Source organism: Podarcis melisellensis, assembly GCF_964234715.1.
Source record: "Podarcis melisellensis genome assembly, chromosome: 3".
In the NCBI taxonomy this organism is placed as follows: domain Eukaryota; kingdom Metazoa; phylum Chordata; class Lepidosauria; order Squamata; family Lacertidae; genus Podarcis; species Podarcis melisellensis.
In genome coordinates this window covers 53535292-53562411 of record NC_138530.1, presented here as the reverse complement: position 1 = coordinate 53562411, position 27120 = coordinate 53535292, and the positions used below count along the sequence as shown (strand labels likewise).

Sequence of the window (27120 nt, the reverse complement as noted above, 5' to 3'; positions counted from 1 at the left end):
TAAGAGCAATGTTTCTCCTGCCATATATTTTCAGATATTATGATGGATGCTGTGGAGGGAATAAGTACCTTTTTCACAAAATACTCCTTTCCTGCCCCAGATGTTCCCCAGCTTGGGGGGGGGGGAGAAACAGCTGATGAGATCATGCCCTTAGACTAGATTTTCTCCTTGTACAGCAATGAGGATGGCTGAGTTGGCAGTTAATGCAATATTTCTGATCATACTTGTATGTTCTATGTGAGAAATGTTTTCCTTTCACAAATTTACACATTTAATCATGCCAACATAGGTTTCTGCCATACCTACAATTAGTCCCAGACCAATGAATTTAATCTGGTATCAACTTGACATTGTCACCTTCTGAAACAAAAAAACAACAACCAAACAAAACATATTTATGAGATACAGTGGTACCTCGGGTTAAGAACTTAATTTGTTCTGGAGGTCCGTTCTTAACCTGAAACTGTTCTTAACCTGAGGTACAACTTTAGCTAATGCGGCCTCCCGCTGCTGCCACACCGCTGCCGCATGATTTCTGTTCTCATCCTGAAGCAAAGTTCTTAACCCGAGGTACTATTTATAGGTTAGCAGAGTCTGTAACCTGAAGCGTCTGTAACCCGAGGTACCACTGTATTGACAGGCTGCCTTTACAGAAAATGTCTAGAATGGAATAAGAATTTGTATTCCCATGTAATTCTAATGTGCCTGTCATTTTCTAGGCAACACCACCCTTCATTTTCTGGTCCTTGTGACAGGCTGTGCATCAGTGGGGAAAATACTTGATGCTGAAGTTTACAGAATCACGACAACAGAATTCTGTCCTCTCCAGGAAGAAACTAAGGAGGAAGATCGTGTTTCTGCCTTGAAGAAAATTCTTAATTCTGGGGTGTTTTATTTTTCTTGGCCAAATGCAGGGTCAAATTTTGATATCACTGTCCGAGCCCAAAAACAGGGTGATAACAACTATGGAACTGCAAACTCATTCTTCTGGTAAGTGCAATATGTTACATCCTATATTTGGTCAGTCCTTAGCTAATATGTCCTAGACTTCAAATCCATGTTGATTTCTGCTTCATGAAGGACTGGAATCTTTTTGGGATCTTCTAAAGCATAGCAATAAATGCATTGCTATTATAGGTAGAGAGTGTCCTTTTGTGGAAGGAAAAATATCATATTTCTAAATAAAATATATATGGGAATAATTCCCACTAAACTTAGCGAAACTTACCGTATTTTTCGCCCTATAGGACGCACCGTCCCATAAGGCGCACCTAGTTTTTTGGGGGGGAAATAAAGGAAAAAAATTATTTCCCCACCAGGCGCGGGGCTGGGGCAGGGGAGGCCCGAGCTTCCGCCGACCCCAGCCCCCAAACAGGCAGCTCTCTGCAAGCCGTGGGAGCCCAGCTCTGGCTCGCGCTGCTTGCTGAGAGGTCCGCGAAGCCTGGATGCACTGAACTCAGCGCGCGCAGGCTTCGGCATGCAGGCAACTCTCCGCAAGCAGCGGGAGCGCTCCTGCTGCTTGCGGAGAGGTCCGCAAAGCCTGGATGCACTGAACTCAGCGCGCGCAGGCTTCGGCATGCAGGCAACTCTCCGCAAGCAGCGGGAGCGCTCCTGCTGCTTGCGGAGAGGTCCGCAAAGCCTGGAGAGCGAGAGGGGTCGATGCGCACCGAAAGCCTGCATTCGCCCCATAGGACGCACACACATTTCCCCTTCATTTTTGGAGGAAAAAAAGTGTGTCCTATAGGGCGCAAAATACGGTATATTGGATTGGATTGCCAATGTATAAAAGGCTTTAAGAGCTGGTTCACACATAGCTCAGGTGTGCTGGGTTGTTAAATTTATTATTGCATTTACATCCCACTTTTTTCTCCATTTAACTCAAGGTGTTGTAGATGTTTCTTCCCCCTCATCATTTAATCCCCATTACAACCCTATGAGGAAAGTTAGACCAAGAGGCAATGACTGGCCCAAGGCCACCAAGTGAACTTCATGGCCGAGTGGGGATTTGAAACCTGTTCTCCCAGGTCCTAGTCCAACACGTTAATCACTACACCACATTGGCTCTGTAAGCGGCAGGGCACAATAGTGAATTGCAGGCCCACATGCTTCCCCTCCCCTTGGTGAATGGAATCTTTCATGTGAATCAGAGTTTGTGAGCCTGAGATTTGCCCTTGGGCCCTGCTGTGTATGTGAACCAATCCTGGATGCCTAAATATTTGTGAAGCAACCATTTCTGAGTGTTTGCACCTCACTTTAAGCAAATCCCGAGTACCTGCAACTTGTACAGTGTGCAAATTTAATTTTTTTTTGTTAAATAGAGAAGATCAATACATTTTATTTTCAACATTTTAAATAATAAACGGCAACTTCTGCATAATGTATGCAGTGGTAATGATACCAAGCAAAATGAAAGTTAGCATCTGCTTCTGTGCATGACGCTCCTCTTGCAGCCCATTGAAGGTAAATACAAAGCCCAGTGAAAAATAATTGAATTGGGATGATGGGGCAGGCCTATGTCAATGTAAGCCTGCATGAATTATTTATCTAACTAAGTTTTTAATGCCCTGGCACCAAGCTATCTTGGCCAAAGTTTTGTTGTTGTTGTACTTGTACTGTAGATGATACTGCAGTTCTGAACTTGTTAAAGGCTTTCGGGATACTTAGCTATTATTTTTCTTGACGAGTTTTGCTTGACACATAGTCACAAAGCGAAGGTGGGCAACAGATCGAGTGAACATTCTCCTGGGTACTAGTCATGACAGCTGAATGCACCATCATAATTACTGCTGTATATGGCACTCGCCATGTGGCCTTCAGGGTTCCATTATGCCAATAAGAGCATCAGGACAGCTCTGCTGCATCAGACCAAAGAGCTATCACATCCAGCATCACATTCTCACATTGGACAACCAAATGCCAATGGGAAGCCTGCAATGAAACCATGAACCCAAGAGCACTCTCCCATTTGTGATCCCCAGCAGCTGGGTTCAGAGGTGTACCGATGCTGGTGTTTCCATGACCCACTTCTGGGCTTCTCTGAGACCCAGCAGGACTGCTGTGGGAAGCAGGATCCTGGGCAAGATGACTATTTGGTCTGACCCAGCGTTTCCCAATCTGGTGCTCTCTAAATGTTTCAGACTGCAACTCCCATCATCCCATGCTTTTGGACATGCTGGCTGGTGCTGAGTTGAGTCCAAAACACCTGGAGGGTACAAGGGTGGGGAAGTCCAGTCTGTTCCATCAGGGCTCATCTAATCAATTTTGGCATGTTGATTAATAGACCTAAATATATTCAAAACAGATTTTGTGTAATTTTTCTTGACTCAGTTCTCCTAAATGCATTTGACACAATTTGGCCAAAAGTCCCGCTGGTTTAAATGGGAGAGATTTAAGTTATATACTTAACTGAAATCAGTGGGACTTTTTAAAAGCATGCTACTTTTACCTGGATTGTGCCCACTATCTGCATCATGTGGTGGCATTTTGGGATGCAAATGGCTTGCAAGAGTGATATCAGTACAGAATATACTTTCACAGAAAACTGCTGACTTCATTCAAAGGAAATTGTATTTAATGAATTAGTCTGACTGAGTAGTAAGTAGCTTCTATCCAAATATATATATTCATATTGCCAGACAAACAGTATGGAATATTAAACATAGTCAGATGCAGAAGTGACTACATTGCCTTTACTGGTTATATTTCCTTTCAGTATTGCTGGGAAATCCAACAATAGCTGTAGACTTTTTGAGTGGTATCTAATGGTAGTTTTGTCTTAGCAAAATGTACTTCTGTTCCTGGCAAGGCAAGCACCCAATTTTCACTGCCTTCCCTACTGCTGTGTCCCATTCTGTTCTCGCGGATTACATGATCCCAAGGAGCAGCTTTTAGGGAAATTTAAGTGTGTTAGAGAGGTTGGCAAAAATTGGGTGCATCCATTAAGGCAAAACCACAACTGAATACAGCCCAAAGTTTTTTAATATTTATGATCCTGGAAGATTACATATATTAATATAGTAATTGTAAGCCCAGGGCATGGGGAGATTCTGCCTGATTACAACAGTAAAAACAGGATCTTTCAAGGCCAAAATATCTGATGGGCTGAATTCAGCTTGGTTGGTCACAAGTTATGTAACTTTACCACACAATGTGGTAAAGTTGCACTACATTTATTTTTTTCAGATTTGATTGCAAGCAAGGATTTCATAACTAAAAACTATTGAACCTGCGCTGCAGTTTTTCAGGTCACAGCCTGAACTGTGAAATTCTCCTATTAAAATGTCTGTGGTTCTGTGAGTTGCTACCTTAACAGAATATTTCCCAAGGTTTATCTTCACTGTAATATTGGCATTCTGGTAAGAAACAAGCAAGACTGGAATCCTTCCAGTGCCTTGTAGCTTGAACTCAAATAAATTATAAAACCTTACCAAGGGATAATACTTTAAAGTTAGCTTTGTTAATAATATATAGTGCACCTAGTGAGTGATTATTATTGAATCTTGCAGGAACCAGCTACTGCATGTCCCCTTTAAACACTACCAGGTGAATTGCTCTGATTGGCTGTTAAAAGTGATCTGTGGTGTGGTGGACATTCGCACTCTGTACGCTTCTCACAAGAAGGCAAAGGCCTGTCTCATCTCCCGGATCAGCTGCGAGAGAGCTGGTGCCCGGTTTCACATACGAGGAGTCAATGATGATGGCCATGTTTCTAACTTTGCTGAGACGGAGCAGGTAAGGGCTGGATCCCATGTCTCTAAATAATTGATTGCATTTACACAAAGTGGGGTGGCAGTTGAGGGATCAGGATGACATCTTTCACAGTGACAAGTGACATGAGAGAAGCTAGCAAGCGCTTTTCAGAAGTAGCGTCTAACCGCCCACGGTATATTCATTAACTCTGCTTTTTTCCTTTTTGTTCATTACACATGTCTACAGAAGAATACACCCACTCCATTCCCTCCTCTTCAATTCGTTTGGCTTGGAGTTTGCATCCCCCCCCCCACATTTGATTTACAGTTGAGAGCTTGTGTATTCTGCGGTTGGGGGGTGGGAGTGTGATTTTTCAGTACATTTTAAAAAAATCCCTGAGTGGGGAAGAATAGAAGCAAAATAAATTCTTCTTGTTCCTTATCACACACTTTCCCCATAAGGATTGTGGACTGGACTAGGTTCTAATCAGAGATTCTTTCCTGAAGCTTTAATAGTCCATACCAAACATCTCATGCACAGGTAAAGGGAAATGTGAGTTTATTTGTGTTCACAAGGACACTAACACCAACCCACTCGAAAATGTAAAGTGTATTTTATGACATATTTTAACCATTTTCCTATGGTATCGTAAAAGGCAATTTATTTTTTAATTATGGTGCAGGGTTTGATTTTGAAAAGATCATATATTGCTTTTGTGTCAATCTCTTCTCCGTTATCCTTTCTTCTGCTTTAAAACAAAAGTAAATCATGAATTCCTGTCATCAAGAGTGTAATGTTTGTCACCATGATACCGTAACTACCAGGCAGGTGGTTCAACTAACCCTTTTTCCTGTGACTGGATCCCTGCATTCTTCAGTGACAGCACATTGCAAGAGGGCAAAAGTATAAGCCTATCTTTAGTCACACCCCTGAGCATTGTGGGTTAGCATTCTGGCTAAGAAGTATTGATGGCCCTGCCTTCTATACATATATCTAATTCTTTGGCAGCATTATTTCCTCTTACAGCTAAAGAAGGAATTATCATCAGCACCACCATCATTATAATCTGTCTCATTAAGCTAATGATTCGAAATATTTTGCTGTTGGGGCCTTGTTTTCGCAGTGTAACTGAGAGGCCTATTTTGCACATCATAATACTAAACCATGTTTTAACAGTATATGCATGAGCAGTAGCAAACCTCTTCTCTTCTTCCCTCCTCTGGCGTGGCCATGAGGAGAGGATTAGAAACAGACACTTCCTGTTTAGACTAACTAGAGATTTTCATTGCATCCAAACTGGGGTAGTGTGTCAGGGAGGACAGATCTCTAGTTAGCTTATACTTAAGCTCTGTCTAAATGTTCCTTTTGGTATCTAGCTATTGAGATACCATCTGCATAAGAAATGATGCTGTGGTATGCAGTGTGCTAGAAGATGGATAGTTGTTTCGGGGGGGGGGGTAAAAGTAAGAGAGAAAATGCACTGTTGGGGAACTCTGGCAAGGGGTAGTTTTGCTGATCCGGGATTGAAATGCTACTCACTAAAAATGAAGCTGTCGAGTGATGTTCATGCACCTACTGTCTTAAAGAGAAAAACTGGGAAGGATACTAGACATTTCCTTAGCATTGTTATGGAAACTGAAGAATTATAATAGAATCATAGAATTGTAGAGTTGGAGGGGACCATGAGGGTCATCTAGGCCAAGCCCCTGCAATGCAGGAATCTTTTGCCCAACGTGAGGCTTGAACCCACAACCTTGAGATCCAAATGGCACCTATGTTTGTTGGACTTGTGGCCTATGAAAAGCCTTTCAACAAACAATGCAAGAAAGCAAAACAGAAAGGACTGGCAGCACCATACCATTTTATTTCTAATCAGTGGCGTAGCGTGGGTTGTCAGCACCCAGGGCAAGGCAAGTAATTTGCGCCCCCTAACCCGTGGATTTGCGCCCCCTAACCCTAACCCCCAGATGTTGCGCCCGGTGCGGCCGGCCCCCCCTGCACCCCCATGCTACGCCACTGTTTCTAATGGCTAAGAAATACATTCTTTTGTGAGGAATGGCTTTCTTGTTATGATGGATGAGGAGCTAACATGTCGTTTTGTATGTCGCTCTACTCAAAAGGACAGGTGATAACTTTAATCACAACGTGCTGATTTTATAGACCTTACTGGCATCATAAACAACTTTTTATTCAAATGCTTGCATATAAAAGGCAAACTGTACCAATATTCATACAACATACTTAATCATTTTGCAAAAGGGAAAAAGAGCGCATGGAATCTTGTTCTACTAGTGCCTGACTTATGGGTTGCAGGCTGCATGTACATTAAAGTAGCTTTTTTAATTTTCCAGACAGTTTTAGTTATTTATTATTCCCTACATTTGTATCCCACCTTTTCTCCCAGGAGCTCAAGGTGACATACATGGTTCTTTCCCCTCCCCATTTTATCCTTGCAACAACCCTGTGAGGTAGGCTGGGCTGAGACATTGCGGCTCCCACAAGGTCACCCAGTGAGCTTCATGCCCGAGTGCAGATTCAGTCCCTGGTCTCTCTGGTCCCTGGTCCAACACTCTAACCTCTACACCTGCCTGGCTCTTAGCCTTGATAATGTTATGGGGATCTCGGCATTATTATTTTCTCTCTTTTTAAGTTATGTAGCGAACATGATTTCTTCTGTGCATGCTAATGTTCATACAGTATAAGACAAGTCAAATAAAAACACTGTTTATATGATGCTAAGATAATTTGAGGCCTGGAGCAGAGTAGGAGGAAGGGAGCTGACAATGATTTTCAGCGTTAAGGCTCCTGTTGCCTGGGATACAGTGACTGAAATATAGCTTGCATACTGTCGGGTATCACTATTGTCACATTGCAAGAACACCTGCACTTCTCTTCAGGGGTTAAAAATTGTATAGAAGCGTTGGATTTCTGCAAGGGATTTCTCATGTTCATTGTCCAACTCGCCATTGTATCAGCCTTGAAGGCTAAGCATCCTCATGAAGGATAAGGCTGTTGGCAGCTATCAGTTGCATTTTTCTCCCTCTCTCATAATAGTTGAAGCCAAGGCTATGCAAAGAAGCTCAATGTTGGACAATTGAGGACAGACCAAAAGGATTAGCAATTGTTTGCTGAAGCTTGAGAATGATTGCCGAGCAGAGATGGAGAATCATTTCCAGTTTGCTGTGGGTGGGGGGCTGGATGCTGCAGTGATCTGTCCCCTGTGGACCATTCACCTGTCATTTACCTGATGTCACCATGACATCACCTGAAGCATTTTCCTTTGCCCACATGGTTTAAAATCAAATAATGTGGGGAAAGGCATAATGTTTTGCAAGCTGTGCCCATCAGCTGATGGGCAGAGCCTACGAAACTCTGTACCTTTGCAAACACTGACACTTCACAGACACACTTGCAAGGGCACAAGGCTTTGTAATCAGCATAGAGCTGCATCTTAACCTGCTCCTCACCTGATGCCATATATATGTAGGGCAGGTGGGCACGGCTTGACCAAAATGGCCTTGCAGGCCAAATGCAGAGGCCTGCCAGTCTTAATAAGGTTTGCAGGCCAGAGGTTCCCCACCACTGCTGGAAAGCATTGCTTCCTTTATAGATTCAATTTATCCTTATATTTATGTTAGGAGATATTTGAAACTGGAAAAAGGGCATGGAGAAAAAGGAGTGATTATGCCTTTGCTGCTCAGTGCACTTGAGTGAATAATGGAGCTCTGTATTTTTGTTCCATGGAACTTCATTCAGTCACTTTAATATGGAATATAAATTTTACTTTAGAAATAGTAATGAGCTCCATTTTTAACCTGGATCACTGCTACAGGAACGACATGACTTAAATTTTGGAAGAAGTGAAGATATTGAATCTCTTGTAACTGGCGACTTAATCATGTGGTCATTCTGGAACTAGGCTATCAAAACATGATAATTGGCTCCATATTGTCTAGGGGGGGTATTCATATAAACAGATTAAAATGCAGTGAGGTCATTCCTCCCCCCCCCCCATTTCTAGCCACATATTTACATTGTTTTTGCATTAACTTATTTGTTTACTTTTTTTGTTTCCCATCCTTTGACTCTCCCCAGAAACTCTACTAGTGAAGCTCTCATCTGCACATGGGGCAGTGACTATTAGGGTATGCTCACATTACTGCTTGCCCCACTTCCTTGGCAGAGAGTGATAGTTGATAGGTATGAGATGGTTATTTATGCAGACCCAGAAGAAAAATAAATCTGCACTTGCTATCCTCTTGTAAACATAGATCTGGGAAATGTATGGGTCACCCTTATCAGTCTTATCAGGTCACCTAAAGAGTCGGCAGAAACGCTTTTTCTAATGCTGATATTGGGAAGTGGCATGTATCCATGTGGTAGCGATAGCTGGCATTCTGGCTTAAAACACACCCAAAACATGCCCTAAATATTAAGCTGAGAGAAGGAAACTAGATAGAGTTAGCGAGAATCGTTCTCTCTGGAACTAGCAGAAGAGGCATTGGGTGAAGTCACCACCTCCCCCCCCCCCCACCAGCCTCTTTCTCATTCACTTATATATGCATCACTTGCAGCCGCTGCACTCTTTCCAAACAGGGCTGCACCTCAGAATGGCTGAAATCCAGTCCAGTTTGGAATGCACAAGCCTAGGAGGAAAATCTCTCCTGCTTACTTAGCAGACTACTGGATAATCAGTGATGAAGTAATAACTTGGCTGCTTCTAATTCAGTGGAGAAAAAATTGTTTCCACTTGCTTCATAATGACATGCTGGCTCTTCTCTTTCATGAATAAATGGCACCCCAGGAACCTGGATGCTGAGGGAAGGCTCTCTGACCCCTTTACATTGCATTAGTTCTGACATTTTCCCCTTGTTTCAGGAGAGAAAGAAACAATTAGCTTTATCTCCAGGCAGCTCTTTTATACATAAATGGTATTCCTTTGTCTCCCACTGAGTTAGCCTTCTGGCATTTCAGCTTGGCTATGAGTCATCTCTTCTTTTTTTTCTTTTTTTGGTGGCTGGAAATGACTCACTGCAACAGGCGAAGAAAAGAAAACAAACCTATTTCAAGTCTTTTTGCTTTCTAAACTGAAGCCAACACTTAACGTTTTAACTTATTTGGCCATTTTAGTTTACAAGCCTGATAAAACTAGCAGGAACACACAAAACAGCAAGACTGAGAACTGAAAGAAGTTAGGGTGGGGAGGCATTTGACAACCAGGGTGCAGGTCATATGAAATTGGGGCTGCTGGGGGTGGGGTGGGGAGAGGGAAGAGCAGTGGCAGAGGAAGGGGGTGCTGGGGGTGTGGTCTGCCCTGGGTGTCATCAATGGGGTGTGTGTGACAAAATGAGGTTTTTTAAAAATGGGCTCACGACATTATTTAGGAGTGACGTGGTGACTCCTGTAGGTTCTGCACTGCCTGAAACGCCTACTGCCTCTCCCTCAGCTGCCCTACAGCTGAGGGGGAGGTGTCAGAGAGGCTCACCCCACTCCCATGGGCAGATCATCCCACCCCCGGCTCCAGGACATGCCCCTGCACCAGGCACCCGAGCGGCTAGCTACGCTGCTGGGGAAGAGTGCCATTTTCCTACTCAGGGTACTGCAGTAAGGCACTTGGTTTGCATGCTGAAAGACCCAGGTTCCATCTCTGGCATCTCTAGGTAGGATTTGCTGGGAAAGACTCTTGGAGTTTCGGATTTGATATCCTGCGTTATCACTACCCGAAGGAGTCTCAAAGCAGCTAACATTCTCCTTTCCCTTCCTCCCCCACAACAAACAGTCTGTGAGGTGAGTGGGGCTGAGAGACTTCAAAGAAGTGTGACTAGCCCAAGGTCACCCAGTAGCTGCATGTGGAGGAGCGGAGACGTGAACCCAGTTCCCCAGATTACGAGACCCTTATCCACTACACCACACTGGCTCTCTTGTCTGAAAACCCTGGAGAGCACCTGCTAGATAGTGTTGACAATACTGAGCAAATAGACCTAGCAGCCTCCTAAGGCAAGCAGCTTCCAGATCTATTCGTAGATTCTTTCACATTCTTTTTCATATCTCCAGAAAGAGACTAAAGTTTTCCTTCTGTGGCATATGACACAGGGGAAGAATGGGATTCTCTTTGTGGGATTTCTTACAGAAAAATATAAATTAATTCATATTCCCCTCCCTTTCTTCCCCCCTGCCTCCACTTAAGGCATTTAGTTTGTTCAGTGTGACCCATGTGCCCAAAGAAGTGTTTGATTTAGCCATTTCTACCTTTCCCATCACTTTTAAAAAAGGCATTTAAAGTGTGCAAAAGACGGGTGTTCACTTGTGCATGATGTGCACATGTTACATATCTGCTGTGGGGAAATGCTGCTTCAGCAGCAGCTGGGATTACAGCAGCCGTTGTAATATTTGGAGCTGCTTCAGTGGTCAGAACAGAGCACAAACTTGTGTGTGGTCCTGGGCATTTTCTCATAGTATGCTTATTAAAAGGAAGGAAATAGAAAATTCCCTTGATGAGATGGGACTTGCCCATCATGAGCACTCTGGCATCCACCATATTCATGAACTCCATTAATTAAGTGCAGTTATACTGTTCAAACCAGTGATGGTCCTTGTGTTCACATTTCCCCTGTGGGCATTGGTGCTGATCCAGCTGTCTGCCTTCATCCTGAGCATTGCAGCGTGCTTATAAAAGAAGGCTCTTGGGTGACTTGTCTGATACCCTTTCTTTGCTGAAAGCTCATTGTGATGAACAATGACACCACTATTATATATCGCAGGTGGAAACGGGCCAGGATGTAATTGCTAAATATAGGCCAACGCTGTTAAGTTTGCCATTGTGCTGTTCTTTCCAGGGCCGTGCCTTGCTATCCGAAGCTTCATCTCGGCTTTTTGCTGGCCTAAAATTGGATATGGGTACTGGGGGAGGCAAAGACACAGGCACTCACAGCCATCCATCCATACAACCAGTGTGGTGAAGGCCGCCAAGTGACCTTGGGTCTGTCAGAATCTCTCAGCCGTAACCTACCTTACAGGGTTGTTGTTAGGATAAAATGGAGAAGTGTATACACTACCTGAACTCCCTGGATGAAAGGCGGGTATAAATGTAGTAAATAAATAAGTATTGGTGATACTGTTCGTTCTGAGATAAAAAAATTTTTTTACAGATCATCACAAAAATAAAAGTGGTTAGGGAGGGGAAGAAAAATAGTGAATTCATCTTGGGAAAGGAGATGAATACCAAGTTAGTCAGCCCAACTATTTTGTTTCCCTGATGGTCCTCAGACTTTTTGCTACTTAACATGTTGCCAAGGCACAATGTGTGATTAACAAAAATTAGTAAGTGTTGTAAGTGTAGCTAATACAACCACTTACCGCTACCCAAGAGTGGTCCTAATATGTGTGACATTTCCGGGGATGGGGGGGGCAGGAGAGAAGAGAGATTGTGCCTGCGTGCATGTATGTATCAGGGGTAGCTAATATTTTTAAAAATAATAATCTATATTAAATTTTAGAATAACTAGACTTTTAACCTTAGGACTCATGTACCTTTAGTATTTGCATATAAGAGGGCATTGCAGCCAGTGAAATTCCTGTATTGCAGTCTGAGGGATTTGAAAATCTTCCTCAGCCAAAGCTTTCTCATTCATCCAACTATTAAACATGCATAAACCCTAATGTTGAAAGACTGGCCATCTTGTCATATCAACAGCAAGTTAGCTGTTCAAATCTGTCCAGTTGTCTAAATAGCACATATTCTTTTCTTTGGTCCAAATAGATGTCTTATTTCCCATGTATTTTTGCCATTTTTTAAAAAAACAACAACCTGAAGATACCTCACATTCAAGCTGAAGTGATACCTAGCTTTGCATTTCAATCAATATAGTCATACACATAGTTGAGAAATGGCCAAAAAAATTGCATTGATCTGAATATGCTTTATCTCTTTTGTTTCTGTAGACTATCTATTTGGACAATGATGTTTCTTCCTTTGTTCAAATCAGAGGCTCAGTTCCACTATTTTGGGAGCAACCTGGGCTACAGGTAAATAGCAAAAATCACTAAGGCTGCAATCCCAAGGCGAGAGGAGGGATTGAAGGCTGTTTAACCACCATATCAAATGCCCTGCCAAGCGTCAAGGCAGAAGCAAGAACAGAGGAATGTTATCCATCCTTTTTTTGCACTTTGATTAGTTATTATTTAAGAGCTTCCTTCCCACTGGGATTAATGGGAATAAAATAAAGAGTTAGAGGGGCTGCTGAACATGTCTGTCTTTCTCCCTGGTTCTGGGTGTGATGTCTTTGAATCTAAGCTGCTTCCTGGTCCTCCCTTGGCATACCACCTTTTGGCCCTACTGATGGTTGGAGTTCTGGCATCAACTGGGCCAGGACATCCAAGGGTCCAGTTGCAGGGAGGAAATACCCATCTCCCTCTCCATTATTGGTGCTCTGTCTCTGACCTTGTAGAGAGAGACGTGATCTATCTTACAGCCCCTGAGATGTCAAAGAGGCCTGATGCTGTGGTTAAGGTAACTTTGAAAGTTGCTATGCCAACATTGGAGACATTAATATTCAAGGTGCTGAGATTTGAGGTTGTGTTTTTTTAAAAAAACAAAACAAAACTTATGTGCTGTGATGCAGTGCTTCTTATAAAGGCCACTGTCTAGCACTATTGGCTATGACAAAGGGAGGCAACAAAAGCAGAGTTTTGTCAGCCACAACCTGAAATGGGTGCGTACAGCTTGCATCAAAACTGTTTTTAGAGAATAACTCCTTTATTTGAATCATGAATGGCTCCATCTCTGTATCACTCTGGAGGATCATATGGTGTGGTTTATACAAAAAAGCTGTTAACTTGAAACTTAATATGTATATTAAAAAAATATTGATTATTCAAAACTGGACCTGTTTGTTTTTGTAAGCTCAAATATTTTTTATAAGCTGATTCTTTCTGCTTGTTTATTTTTTAACTGCAGTGGTTCAGGCATGGCCTGTGCTTTAAGACAGCAGTTATATCTGTGTATGTGCAGAATAGATGCTTACATGAGCTCTGGAATGTGAGTTAGGGACAGATTCAAGAATGCAATGAATACAGTGGTGTTTCCCTCAGCAGCTATGCCTGTTATATTTATCGGTGGCCCAAAGGAAACTCACCTTGACAACTGGAGGGTCAGTTAGATAGAGGATTCTGGGCAAGGTGAACCCATAGCCATTCACTGGGTGTTAATAGGATTTTGCATTCATTTGTCAGTGTTGTTTGCTAATAAAATTTGTGCTTTGAGTGCCATATGGGGGTGGCAGTGTGGTTGCTAAGAGATAATAAAGGGACATTTTCTTTGAATGAAAAAGGGAGACATCTAGTGACTCACATTTAAAATTATTGCTTTCTATTATTTTCATTGTTATCCACTTAGGTTGGCTCCCATCATCTAAAACTCACCAGAGGCCTGGAAGCTAATGCTCCTGCTTTTGACAAGTAGGTTTAATTGCGACGCTGCTGATAACTCAGTAAAATCAGATGTTACTGTTTGCATTCCAGGGTTTCCCAGAACATCTTCATGGTGTCACATCTTTCTTCTTTCAAATCCCACTTCAAAACTCACCTTTTTATGAGAAGCTTTTTGGTTGAATCCCTACAAGTACAGACATAACACTTAACCATAGAATGATAGAATTGTAGAGTTGGAAGGGATCCTGTGGATCGGGTAGTCCAGCCCCCTGCAATGCAGGAATATGCAGCTGGTCCATATGGGGATCGAACCTGCAACCATGGCGTGTCGTCAGCACCAGGCTCTAACCAGCTGAGCTAACCATATATAAGGGATCAAATACTGGCTGTGGGGTCAGCATGTTGCTCTCCACTTCCCTCTTGTTCAGAAACTGCTGCTGGTCATTATGCCAGCATCTGGCTGTGAAGCAGGGACAAATGTCAGGGAGAAAAATGTCACTAAGGAGAAAAAGAAGCTGTCTGCATTGTGGCTGCTACATCTGAAGACGGTAACGCTACTAGGCTTATTGAAATTATTGTCTTAATCAGAGTTTAGGTCTGGCGTTAGGAAACCTTTTTTTAGTCTAACCCTCGTCTCCCAAAGGTACACATACTAAGTGACAGGTGGGGCCAAATGAGAAGTAGGTTTTGGGTTTGGCTGGAGCTGGTGCACATGCAACTCTCACTGTGAACACATACGGCACACACAGCATGCATATACATACCACATGCCAAACACTTGTATAGTATGCACACATATGCTTGCAAACCCACCCATCCCGCTCCCCAGTTGGAACAAAAAAAGGAAGGAAGATATCTTGATCTGCCACCCCCCCCAAAAAAAGAGTTAACTGTGCATTTGCTACCTTTATTGCACAGTTGGTTTTGAAGACTAGTAGATTTTCCCCACCCCCACCTGTATAATAAGCTGTTCTTGCATTTGCACAACCTCTTAGGAACTACTAAAGCCAAGTAAATGGCAGAAGGCTGTGTGCAAAGAGTGGTGAACGGCAATTGAAATAGATGAAGATCCTACAGGTAGAGCAACTCAGGTGATATAGGAGGGAATTAGTTTATTGTAATGCTTCTCAGAGAAAGTTGTGTGTTTTTAAGGCCGTCCCTGCTCCTCATTATGTGTTTTAAGAAGAGTTCTAGGACTCAGCTATACAGCTGCAAATAAAATATTTTGAATGTGTTGTAAAGTGCAATATACAACTGTGACGCCAGATGGCAACTGTGAGCTATAGCAAATTCAATGCATTTTTCAAAACGATTTTTTTTAAAAAAACATTTCCACAATCAGTAGATTGTGGAAATGTTAGTAGGGTAGATTTCACCCGAGATCATGTCGAATATTTATGAAACCAAAGCAATCTGTTTCTACTTTTGCAGGCATATAATGCTCATGAAAGAACAATATGGTAAACAAGTGATTGTTAACCTGTTAGGAAGCAAAGGAGGAGAGGACGTCCTCAACAGGGCTTTCAAGGTAAAAACAAAGAGCAAAGACATGTTTGTTTAGTATAACTGGGATTCTTGGGAGACTTCATAAAGTTTGTATGTATGAATGTTTGCTAGAAAGACATTCCTGTCCAGCCTTGCAATTACCATCACAATGTCAGTTGTAAATGTCATTGTAAGCACATCAGTTAAACGGATAAACCAAACCATTCTTGGTTAATTAAGCCTATACAGACATGTAAATTTGACATGTATTTTAATATGCTATTTTATTTTACAATTTATGCTTTTAAAATTTCTGATTTTATTTTGGAAAACATTGACTTAGCTTGATTTTTAACACCTGGGTTTTATAGATAATTTTAACTTGCATGCTATATTTTATATAACTGCTGATGATAAATCCTGTTAAATAAAATATTTTAAAAATCAGTTCTTTTGAAAATCATCAACATTTCCAAAGGAAGGATATTTCCACTTAAATCAGAGATTGCCAGATCATATAAATGGTATTTAAAATATTTTAAAAATTAAATAGCAGTATGCCATTGAAATTCCAACCATATTTGTCACTGAGAAAAGAAAGAGGAACACATGCCCTTAACTACTGCAATTGTCTCTTATCTTCCCACCCAACAGCCTCCTTGCTCTATGACAGACCTGAGGAACCTTTTTGACCTGGCAAGCCAGATCTTTTATCTCCTTCCCCCCTGCAGGCAAACTTTGACCCATAGGTAGTTTTGCCCACCTGTTAAGAGTTGGCAGGTACAGGGAGATAATGAACAGATTTCAACTCCCCACACAACAGCTGTTGCAAGGGGAGTTCAATCCTGCTTTCTGCAGGCTTCTTTCTGGTATGCAGAGGCATTCCCTGCAGGAGACTCTCTCACAGAATCACACAGAGCAGGATGTGTTCAATGTGATCATTGTCCATGCTGGCTTCCCACAGTGAACTAGGGCACACAGCCATATGCCACCTCCACTGTTACCCACCACGTGACATTACCTGCCCATCACTGTGATGTCACCTAAGTCACAGGTGGGCACAGTTTAGAATAAATGATTTATTGGACTCAAATTGGAACCCCAGGTGGACCTGAAGTCCCCCTCCTTTTATTAAGAAATATATATTTAACAATTGATATTGTTTTGATATACCACTTGATTGTAATGAAACCTCTAAGTGGTTTGCAAAAATACGTGATGCTGTGCTGTGTCTGAGCTGTATCTCCCTCCTTCTCCAAGGGGGAGACACTGTTCCTCACAAGCAAGTTGATCAAAGATCAATGCCTGTTGATCAAGACTGGGCACTCTGCTCCAGCCACTACAACTGATGCTGGCCAAACCCTCATTCATTCATCCCATAAAATTTATACAGGCACTACAGTCTCTACTTTCTTCCCCATGGGGAGAGGAAGTTGAGGTATGAGCATGGACTGAGCCCTCAGGTGGTTCCACTTCTTCTCCCTCACAAACTCCCACTGTGCATTGAAGTTCATTGTCAGTATTGTTCCCCTGTTAGGTTCTATCCTCCCTCTCAGTATCACCTGTAATTCCTGTTAGAGATGATAATTTGTCATTTCTCTGTAATGTTAATGAGTAGCCCAGCTGCACAATTGGGCACAATACTTTGAACAATGATTCATGCTGAGATAGTAATGGTTTAGTCTGATATCTTCCCAAGTATGCTTCCTCATGCAGCTGTCTGTAAATAGTCACTGAAGTGTGGGCAGTTACCAAAGAAACAGATCCAACGGCAGTAACAGACTGTGGAAGCATGACTTTCCTCTAGTTATAAGCAGTTCTTAACACCGCCAGTGCCTGAAGCACCTCTTCTTCTGAATTTATTTTGGAACTTGGCCATTTGAACTTTGAAATGAGCTTGATAATAGTTCTAAGTGAGCAAACACAGGAAGCAAGAATGCAGCCATGTTTAATATCTCAATCTGAAACATTTGCATCAATACCTCTCCCTATATGCAATGCAGCTTAAAAGGCAGGATAGAAACACTAAATAAATGTACTGTATAAGCACTTTGCCTCATGTGGCTTTCTGACAGTGCACCTGGAGTGTTTTCTGCTGGTATTTTTTTTTTGGGAGGGCAGCAGCAAATCTTGCATTCTTGCTAAGGTAGCAGAGCTTCCTTTGAATTCTATGGCCTCTCACTTCAGATATCTTCAGCACAGGATTGCACCCTGAGTATGTGTTATTATTCGTACTTTCAAGCTGGTATAGTGAACTGGATCACAGCTTTATTTTTATTTTTTGCATTATTTCATGCCCTTTTGTGGGGAGGTGTAATTTTTATTCTCTGTCATATCTCCCAATCCATAGGAGAGACTTTGAAATGGGCATTTAGGTTATGAGTACAAAATACATATTGGCATGAAGCTGTATTCTGACAACACACAACTACATACTAATACTTTATGTGACATCATGTGGCCGACACATGATGTGTGGGACAAAGGCCCACACAGTGTAACTGAGCCCTTAGTTTTGGTTATAAATTGAGCAGTACTGAGCAGTACTGATTAGTGCAACAACAACACCTAAGGGAATTGAATTTTAAAATATGCAGTGAATATTGTTGAATTTACAACTTAGCATCATGATTAGGTATAAATGGTTCAACAGCAGTTCAGTGCATATTATCATATATATTTTTCTGCAAATGATGAATGCAAAAAGTTTTTTTCTCTCTGTCCCTTTCCTTTGCAATTAGAAGTTGCTCTGGGCATCATCCCATGCAGGAGATACACCCATGATTAATTTTGATTACCACCAGTTTGGAAAAGGTGGGAAAATGGAGAAGCTTGAGAATTTGCTGGGGCCTCAGCTGAAGTTGCATTGGGAAGAATTAGGCATCTTCACCAAGGGCGAGCATGCAGGTTTCCGGTGAGTGTCTTAACCCTTTGATACCAATTGCTTGTGCTTTCCTTTTCGAGCTTCCAGATGTGCATTGACTCTGCATATGGAAGGTTGCATCCTCATTGGATTGGGGCAAAGAAAGCTAACAGTAAACAACCCAACTCTACATATTTATGTATCTGCTTCTTCCCTTCTTCCCTTTTCAGCAGGTGTTTAGAAGGTAGTTGTTTTTTGGGATTTGTGGGAATGCTAAATCATTTCATTCTTTGACTTGATTTTTGAAGTCAACAGATGGGTACCTTGCGAACCAACTGCCTGGATTGTCTGGCTCGAACTAACACCGTTCAGTCCTTCATAGCACTTGAGGTGAGTGATTCACCAGACATTTTACAGGAATGCTTTCCCCCTGTTTTTCATGCCTGCATTATGTCAATCTTGTGAAAAGGTGAAAGATTGTGTCTTTCTCATACGTATCTGGTTTGCCAAAGTGAGGACAGGAAGCTTGACTCTTTGGTCAGATCCAGCAGGGCTCTTTCTTATGCTTTGAGATCAATATCCTGAACAAAATCCTTAATGTAACAACCAGCAGCAAGTTTTTGATGAGGGCGGTGATCTTATCTGTTTCTCTCGGGCTTATTCCTCTTTTTTCTCATCCAGGTTCTGTTCACTCAGCTAGAGAGCCTGGGATTAAACTCCAAGCCTATAGTTGAACGTTTCCTGGAGTCTTATAAAGCAATGTGGGCCCTCAATGGACACAACCTAAGTAGGATTTTTACAGGCAGCCGTGCCTTGGATGGAAAAGCTAAGGTAGAGGAGAGAAGTGATAATCGTCATATTCTTGGAAGCTGTGGCTGTGAGTTAAATGAATGCTATTAATCCTTTTGTTATATAGGTTGGGAAGTTCAAGGACGGGGCGCGCTCAGTGTCACGGACAATCCAGTCAAACTTTTTTGATGGTGTGAAACAGGAAGCCATTGACTTGCTGCTTATGGGTGATTTCTACAGTGAAGAGCAAGCGGAAAAGGAGAGGATGCTCATGGACCACACGGCATTGCTGAGTAAGTAAGAATTAGCTCTGACTATTTTTGGTATTGGTAAGTAAAGTAATTAGCAGCTGCAGCTCAGACAAAAGTCAATGAAAATAGTATATGTAAAAGATAGGTAGACAGGCAGACAGTTCCAACTCTGCCCCATGACAGAAAGACAGATAAGACAGATCCAACTCCACCCAACCCCACTAAAATAAAAATTCAAAGGCCTAGATGAATAAGAATGTTTCGCCTGGTGCCTAAAAACAGCTAGTGATGGTGCCAGGGGAAGGCATTCCACCATTTAGGGGCCGCCAATTAAAAGACCCATACTCATGTCTTCACCCTCTTTTTTAATTTAAATTATTTATAGTTATCATTTATATACATTTCAGTAGTTTCATACTCCTATTAATTATGTCTTTTAAAACTTGTTAAAATAATACAACTATGTGCATGAGAACAAAAATAGATATAGGTTGGTTTGGATTCTCGGGTTGCAATTCTGTGTGTATTTCTATTGCTGAACACAATAGAAGTTTACCTCTGAGTGAACATGCATAGGATTGCGCTGTCAGTCTGCAAAATGCCCAACAGCAGATGAGCACTAATGCCTTCTTAACGTTTCCTCATAAGCTGCCCAGTTGCTCCTGAACCGTTCATCTTCCTGCTTATGAACTGTGAGGAAGAGCATCACTTGTGGCTTGTGGCATAGCCTGAAATGTTTATCCCTAGTGATTTAAGGCATGCCAACAAAAGCAATGATCAGGAGAGATGTTGGTATTCTGATGATTCATATGGTCCGTTTTATTTCATGGCAGAAATCCTACTCCCCTTTCCCCCCCTTCTTTCCATCAGTGACCCCTAGCATTTTGAAAGCCATGTCAGAGCATCAGTTTGAATTCACAAACTTCAAGAGAATTCGTGTTGCTATGGGGACTTGGAATGTAAATGGAGGCAAACAGTTTAAGAGCAATATCCTTGGTACCAGCGAGTTAACAGATTGGTTACTGGATTCCCCGAAGCTTTCTGGTGTTTCAGAATTTCAAGGTATTGTCATGCAGTGACAAGCGTATTTGTGCTTACATACACACATATCGTATTCCTGCATATAAGCATACATATGTATCTGTGTTTGTATTTGTTCTAACTCAGTTTGTGGGGCATTAAAATTGTTAGGGTACTTGCACACAACCTAGAAACCTAGTTTTGTTCATAAATAATCCAAGATAATGTGGTTAATAGAGAAGTCTGAAAATGCAGCATTTGTATATTTTCCACTCAAAGTGAGGGACTTTTAATTTTTACCCCTCGGTGGTCAAAGATACTTCCATCCTATCTGAAAAGCTGGAATTTGGTTCACATTTAAGGCACTCCTTAGGTGGGATTCACCTAATCAGCCCTGGAAACCCTGTACAAAGACTTCCATTTGTGCAATGGGTCTTCCCCTTTTCCCAAAATTGGTTTTGGGGTTCAGGAGAACCCCTAGAAGAGTGGAGGGGGAGGAATCTTTCCGCCTGGTAAGCCACAATGTTTGTGTAGATGGATTGTTTGGAAGAGCACAACACAGAATTTCACCCCCTGATTGGTAGAAAAGTCTGAAAGGGGGATTCTGTGATGAACATGCATGTGTGAACAATATTTGAAAATCTAAGTCAATATTAGGATTATCATATACAGTATAATAATAGAGGGAAGCATTCCACCACAGAAAAAGCCAAAGCTCCACATGGGAAATAATACTGGGCTTTGTGAGTTCTGTTGCCTTTCTCTATGGCAGTGTTCTGCAACCTTGGGCGACAGGCTATTGGACTATAACTCCCATCATCCCTAATCAGTGACTAAGCTAGCTGGGGTTTATGGAAGATGCAGTCCAGTGACACATGGAAACCCATTGATGAAGAACCCTGTTCTGTTCTAGAATCATACTTGCTTGCATTGTGGGTGAGTGGGCATTTTTACTAAAAGCTGGGTATGCGCATCTGTGCCTACAGAAAGCAAGCATAATGCACTAGTGTCTCTCACATACTCTCTCAGCTTGACCGGCTAACCATTGAAATCACTTAACCATGGTTAACAACCATGGTTTATTTTGTTTTTACATTAGGAAAGGAAACATACTCACAAAGCATCAACTCACTTTTGTATGTGTTCTTCCCCGCCCCCTCCTGTTACCATAGATGACCATTGTCCGGCCGACATATTTGCCGTGGGATTTGAAGAGATGGTAGAATTAAATGCTGGGAATATTGTGAATGCTAGGTATGCTTAAACTGAGCTATTTAACTGTATTATACTCCATATCATATATTGACATAGTTGCTTATACTCTGTGTAGTGGTGCGTGCATAATCCACACAATGCTAATAGCTGGTTCACATATGCATGCTTATCACCTGTTGACTCTGGCATCAAGTGATGATTTGTCATGCATGCATGAGCCTTCAAAGATGAATCACCACAAATAAATCTTTCATATCACCTGAAATCAATTCAAGCACAATAAATTTAAATGGAAACTGCATTCATTCATTCATTCAATGGAACATCATCAAGTGCTGAATAATCAAGTTATGTTCATTCATACGTGAACCACACTCAGATGGGCTTTATTCATTGCAATAAATAACTATGATTTTGCAGCCTTTCAAACATGGCAGAAAGAGAATGAAATGAAAAATGCTGATTTCTCTGAATCGCTGTTAGAAACTGGTCTATTATTGTCTTATCTGCCTGAAGTGGTGGAGACACAGAGGGGCTCTGGAGCAGAGTAAGACCAGTGTATCCTGTATGAACATGATAGTTAGATAAAGTGCTGATGCAGCCCTGAGTTATGAATAAGGTGCCATTTATAAGCTCTGGAATTAACTCTGTGTTCTATCCAGTGAAGAATATTTCATGCCCTATCCAATTAATTGCTGCTGCAATTAATGCTTGTGTTTACCTGTTGCAGCACAACTAATAAGAAGATGTGGGGGGAACAGCTTCAGAAAGCCCTTTCCAGGACACATCGATACATTCTGTTGACATCAGCACAGCTTGTTGGTGTTTGCCTCTTCATCTTTGTACGACCTTTCCATGTCCCCTTCATCAGGTATATCCCCTGCAGTGGGGAACTGGGAGCAAGTAGAAGTCTTCTTTCACTGCAAATTTGGTGAAAGTGAAGGGAAATAATTATTAAGTGGGAATTTACTCACTCTTGCTCATGCTGCTTTTGCATCACACACGTTGTTTTTTTAAAAAAGAAACTTTCATAATCAGTGATTGAGCCTGAAATCCTAACCACAAGTAAGACCCACTGAATTAAGGATTCTGCTGTTGGGATCCTGTTACCAACTGTAATTCTTGCAGGAAACTCCATTCTTTTTCAAAGAATATGGGCAGGAATTGTGATTGATGAATTGCTCCCTTTGAATTGGATTCTGCTTGAATAATTCACAGAGTACAACCAGTGAGTCTTGGAATCTTTATTGATAAGTCTTCAAATTGGACATGCCCTCCATTAAGGAAACTATATTTTAGGGCAAGCTTAATGGCATGCATCTTGAATATGGCTGGCTAGATAGATGGCAGAATGAACAAAGGAATGTGAGCAAAATTAAAAATATATATGTTTCTGTTTAATTCTATATATTTCTTTCAAGGCTTAATAAACTCCCCCCCCCCCAAAAAAAATCAGGTTCAGAAGTGCTGTTATGCCAAATGTGATTTAAGAGTTTTGAAGTTTTGAATGGGTGAAAAATGGGTCAAAATTTATTGGGGTGAGGGGAGTTGGCTGCATTTTATTCTGGGAAATCTCCCAGTGGCCACATACGACTGGTGAGTGTGCTGCCAGAGGCGAAAGTGGGCAGGGCAATGAATGTAAAGTCTACCTTTGTATGCTAGGCTAGTTGCTATGCACACAGATATACACACTCACAAACACCCTGCTCCGTCCTTCATACACACAAGCAAGGGGCATTATCAATGTTCAAAACACAGTTCAGCCAGACAAAAACACTCAAGGAGGGTCAGATGCAGGGGCGTTGAGGGTGTGGCCACAGGACAGTCACAAGTGTTAGATGGAGAGACCTGGAGTGTAGTTCTGTGACATCACGTCAAGATAACAAATTCATGAGCTGGATAAAGTCAGTGTAGTGGCAGTTTCTCTTTTGTAAGGCCCATGTAGATGCATCAGACCTTCCATGTTCATTCATTTTGGCAGGGCTTGCACAGGATCCTTCTTTGCTAGTCATGGAGCCATAGAATTGTAGCGTTGGAAGGGACCCCAAGGGTCATCCAGTCCAACCCCCTGCAATGCAGGAATCTCAACGAAAGCATCCAAGACAGACGGCCATCCAGCCAACCTAGTGACAGTCTACTGTGCCTATTGTTCTATGTATTTCCTTTACACTTCCTTAGCAAACGCTTCCTTTTGTCTTTGGCTGTTCTCTCCTGCCCAGGGATGTAGCAGTGGACACAGTGAAGACTGGAATGGGAGGGAAAGCTGGCAATAAAGGAGCAGTTGCCATCCGTTTTCAGTTTCATAGCACCAGCTTATGCTTTCTATGCAGCCACTTGACAGCTGGTCAGTCTCAGGTGAAAGAGCGGAATGAGGACTATAAAGAGATCACACAGAAGCTGAGCTTTCCAATGGTGAGGTTCTTGAAATGTTTTATTTAGAGTTGTGCTGAATTCTCACCCATGAAAACTATCAGAGCAAAATGAATATATTCAGGGGCGGGTGGGTGTAAAGTTCCACCTGTTCTCCCTTCTCCCCAATCTTAATTCAGGGAATGTAGCACAGACATTTATCTTCGTGTGTGTGTGTGTGTGTGTTTGTGTGGATTTCTGTAGCTGCTGATTCTGAAGCCTTAAAAAGATAGCCTGAATTTGGGCAAACCATGCTTAGAAGTAGCTTGTACATCTGTATTCAAAATATATCCATATTAACAGTGCCCTCTAGTGATACTATAGCTGCAGACACGATTTGATGTGGAACGCATATATTTTTGTTGGGTATGTTTTGAGTTTTTGTTATTCTTGGTTTTATAACAAACATTTAAATTTAGCTGAAACAGTGGACTCTAAACAAAAGCTTGATGGTTGAGAATTGTAGTAAATCTTTATTACAGTTGGTTTCAATTTATATTTATAGTAGTGTGAGACTATAGTTTTAAGGGGCAAATTCACCTTCATTTAATATGAAGATTGTGCTTTGGTGGACAGGAAGTGGCTCACTTGGGGAGGTGGAACCAACAACACTAGTTTCCTGGCAACAGTAATGCTGCCACTTACCAGGAGTGGGAGGGGTGAAATGGCAGGGAGGTTGGCATGGTGGGGCAGGTTCACTGGCAGGAGCACTGGATTGGCTCCACCGATGCACTTGTACTGAACCAATGCCTCCACCGCTCCATTTCCCTCCAGGTAAATGTCAGGGACACCCCTGCCAGGAAGCTAGCATTGCACCTCATATCTCTGTGTGGGCCATTTCTGTTGGTAGAAGCACATTTTTCAAGTTAAAAGCATGCGTCATCAAAACAGATGTGCATATGCGCTTGAGCTATCTTAGTTAACTGTGATTGTGCCAGATTATAGGATCAGTATTGTTTCAGTATAAGACAGTGGCCTGTACTGAAACTAAAGATCAAAGTTGTATCAAGAAACGTAGTGCCCGGTATTTATTAATGGGCCATACTCTGAAGAAAATTCTAAAACAGCACTTAGAAATAAGGAAGATTAAAATCCTGTTGTTTACAATTTTTTCTCTCACACACAAACAGGGAAGAAGCATGTTTTCCCATGACTATGTGTTCTGGTGTGGTGATTTTAACTACCGCATTGACTTGACCTATGAAGAAGTATTTTATTTTCTCAAACGACAAGATTGGAAGACACTCCTGGAGTTTGATCAACTGCAGCAGCAGAAATCCAGTGGAAAAGTAAGGGGACTGGTGCTGTTTGAAAGAGCATTTACTGTAAAAGAGATATTCACCCGAAAGCTCTTTAGTTATTTGAAGCAGATGCCCAAAGCCTGATCTGAATGCACATTTTGCAGCAACCTAGCTGAATCTAAGCAGCTTTGGGTCTGGATGAGAGACTACTTAGAGACACTGTTAAGGCCACCTTCTGTTTTGCAGTGGAAGGCAGGGTGATTATTCATTTAATAAACAATGATATTCTTAAAACTTGTGAAGCGAATGTAAGACGCACCTGTGCGTGCGCAGGTCGCGTTTCGCCGCTTCCGTGCATGCGAGTGACATAATTTTGAGCATCTGCGCATGCGCGAGCGGCGATACCCAGAAGTAACGCACTCTGCTACTTCTGGGTTGCCGCGGAGTGCAACCCAAAAATATTTAAGCTGAAGCGTATTCATTCTGAGGTATGACTGTAATCAGGCTGCTATCTGTGCTTAGAGCTACATGGTGGAGATCTGTTTTATACCAAGAGAAAAAATACTGTATGGATGGCACCATAATAAGCCACAATTTAGATGACCTGTGATTTGTTTGTTTTATAGATTTTTAAGGATTTTCATGAAGGAACCATTAATTTTGGTCCAACATATAAGTATGATGTTGGCTCAGAGGCTTATGATACAAGTGACAAATGCAGAACTCCAGCCTGGACTGACAGAGTACTTTGGTGGAGGAAGAAACTTCCTATTCATAAAACGGGTGGGTAGGATCTTTTCAGTTTTTTAAAAGTCTGATAGACTTCTTTTTGGATCACGAAATGAAGATATGTATTGTAATAGCTTAATTATAGACGGGTACCAAAGTTAGATCCTCTTGTGTCAACGGGCACCTCTGTGGGGCAGAGAACTCAAAATTGCCATACTTACCATTTGAGTCACCCTGGATGGACATAAATGAATTACTATTTACCATCAATGCATTGTGTTTTGTTGCCCATACCACTGCAGCACTCATGTGTTAAAATAATATATATAATAATAATTTGCGTCCTGACAGTTGGGTGCCACATAAGTTATAAGCCACCATAAAAAGTGATTGAAGTCCCAACATTCTATTGAACGTTTGCTCTAATGATTTTAAACTCTGAAACTGAATTCTGTTTTCTTTTACAAAGCTGGAGAGATCAATCTTTTTGACACTGATCTCAGTCCAGAAACCAAAATCAGACCCATTTGGTCTCCTGGTGCCTTGATGTATTATGGAAGAGCTGAACTCCAGGCAAGCGATCACAGGTACCGTAACATCAACAGAAGCATAACCCTTCTGAAATGGCAGAGATGCTGTTGTTTCTGTGATTGTCATGCTTTTCTGTACTGTTGCATAGTAAAAGATGCTTCTGTAGCTCATATGGAAAGCGGCATGCAAAGCATGCATAAGGTCCCAGGTTTAGCCTCTAGCATCTCTAATTCAAAATATCACAGATTTAAAAAAGATTATGAGGAAATTATCCAGGACTGTGGAGAGCCATTGCCAGGCAGAGCAGACAATAGTTGGTGAGATTGACCTAATTCACTATAAAGGAGTGTGTGCTTGGTTCATGCTCACAAAATCCTTTGGCCGATTAGGTGTGCAGCATTGACAGTTTCTGAGGAATCCCAGTTAGCCCTTTGTGGCACCCTATGCTATCAGTGTGATCCTAGAGCCT

At 41.9% G+C, this 27120-nt stretch overlaps 1 protein-coding gene and 1 long non-coding RNA gene across 4 annotated transcripts in view; one reads left to right on the top strand and one right to left on the bottom strand.

Moving 5' to 3' along the window:
* SYNJ2 (synaptojanin 2) overlaps window positions 1-27120 on the top strand; it is a 52552-nt gene that overhangs the window by 11877 nt on the left and 13555 nt on the right. For 2 of the 3 annotated variants that reach the window (XM_081906779.1, XM_081906781.1), the window contains exons 3-18: window positions 720-990; window positions 4506-4731; window positions 12631-12714; window positions 14084-14145; window positions 15550-15646; window positions 18345-18517; window positions 18775-18856; window positions 19148-19297; window positions 19383-19548; window positions 20377-20568; window positions 21699-21780; window positions 22472-22612; window positions 23961-24153; window positions 25281-25439; window positions 26018-26174; window positions 26590-26707. In XM_081906779.1, coding sequence (XP_081762905.1) covers window positions 720-990; window positions 4506-4731; window positions 12631-12714; window positions 14084-14145; window positions 15550-15646; window positions 18345-18517; window positions 18775-18856; window positions 19148-19297; window positions 19383-19548; window positions 20377-20568; window positions 21699-21780; window positions 22472-22612; window positions 23961-24153; window positions 25281-25439; window positions 26018-26174; window positions 26590-26707 — 2353 coding nt within the window. The remainder of the gene's footprint in view (window positions 1-719; window positions 991-4505; window positions 4732-12630; window positions 12715-14083; window positions 14146-15549; window positions 15647-18344; window positions 18518-18774; window positions 18857-19147; window positions 19298-19382; window positions 19549-20376; window positions 20569-21698; window positions 21781-22471; window positions 22613-23960; window positions 24154-25280; window positions 25440-26017; window positions 26175-26589; window positions 26708-27120) is intronic. The other variant, XM_081906780.1, reaches the window with a different exon arrangement.
* On the bottom strand, window positions 9593-18288 carry LOC309367564. The gene is made up of 3 exons (XR_014167218.1): window positions 16367-18288; window positions 14110-14302; window positions 9593-9720 (listed from the first exon to the last, which is right to left on the bottom strand). It is a non-coding gene; the product is annotated as an uncharacterized lncRNA (long non-coding RNA).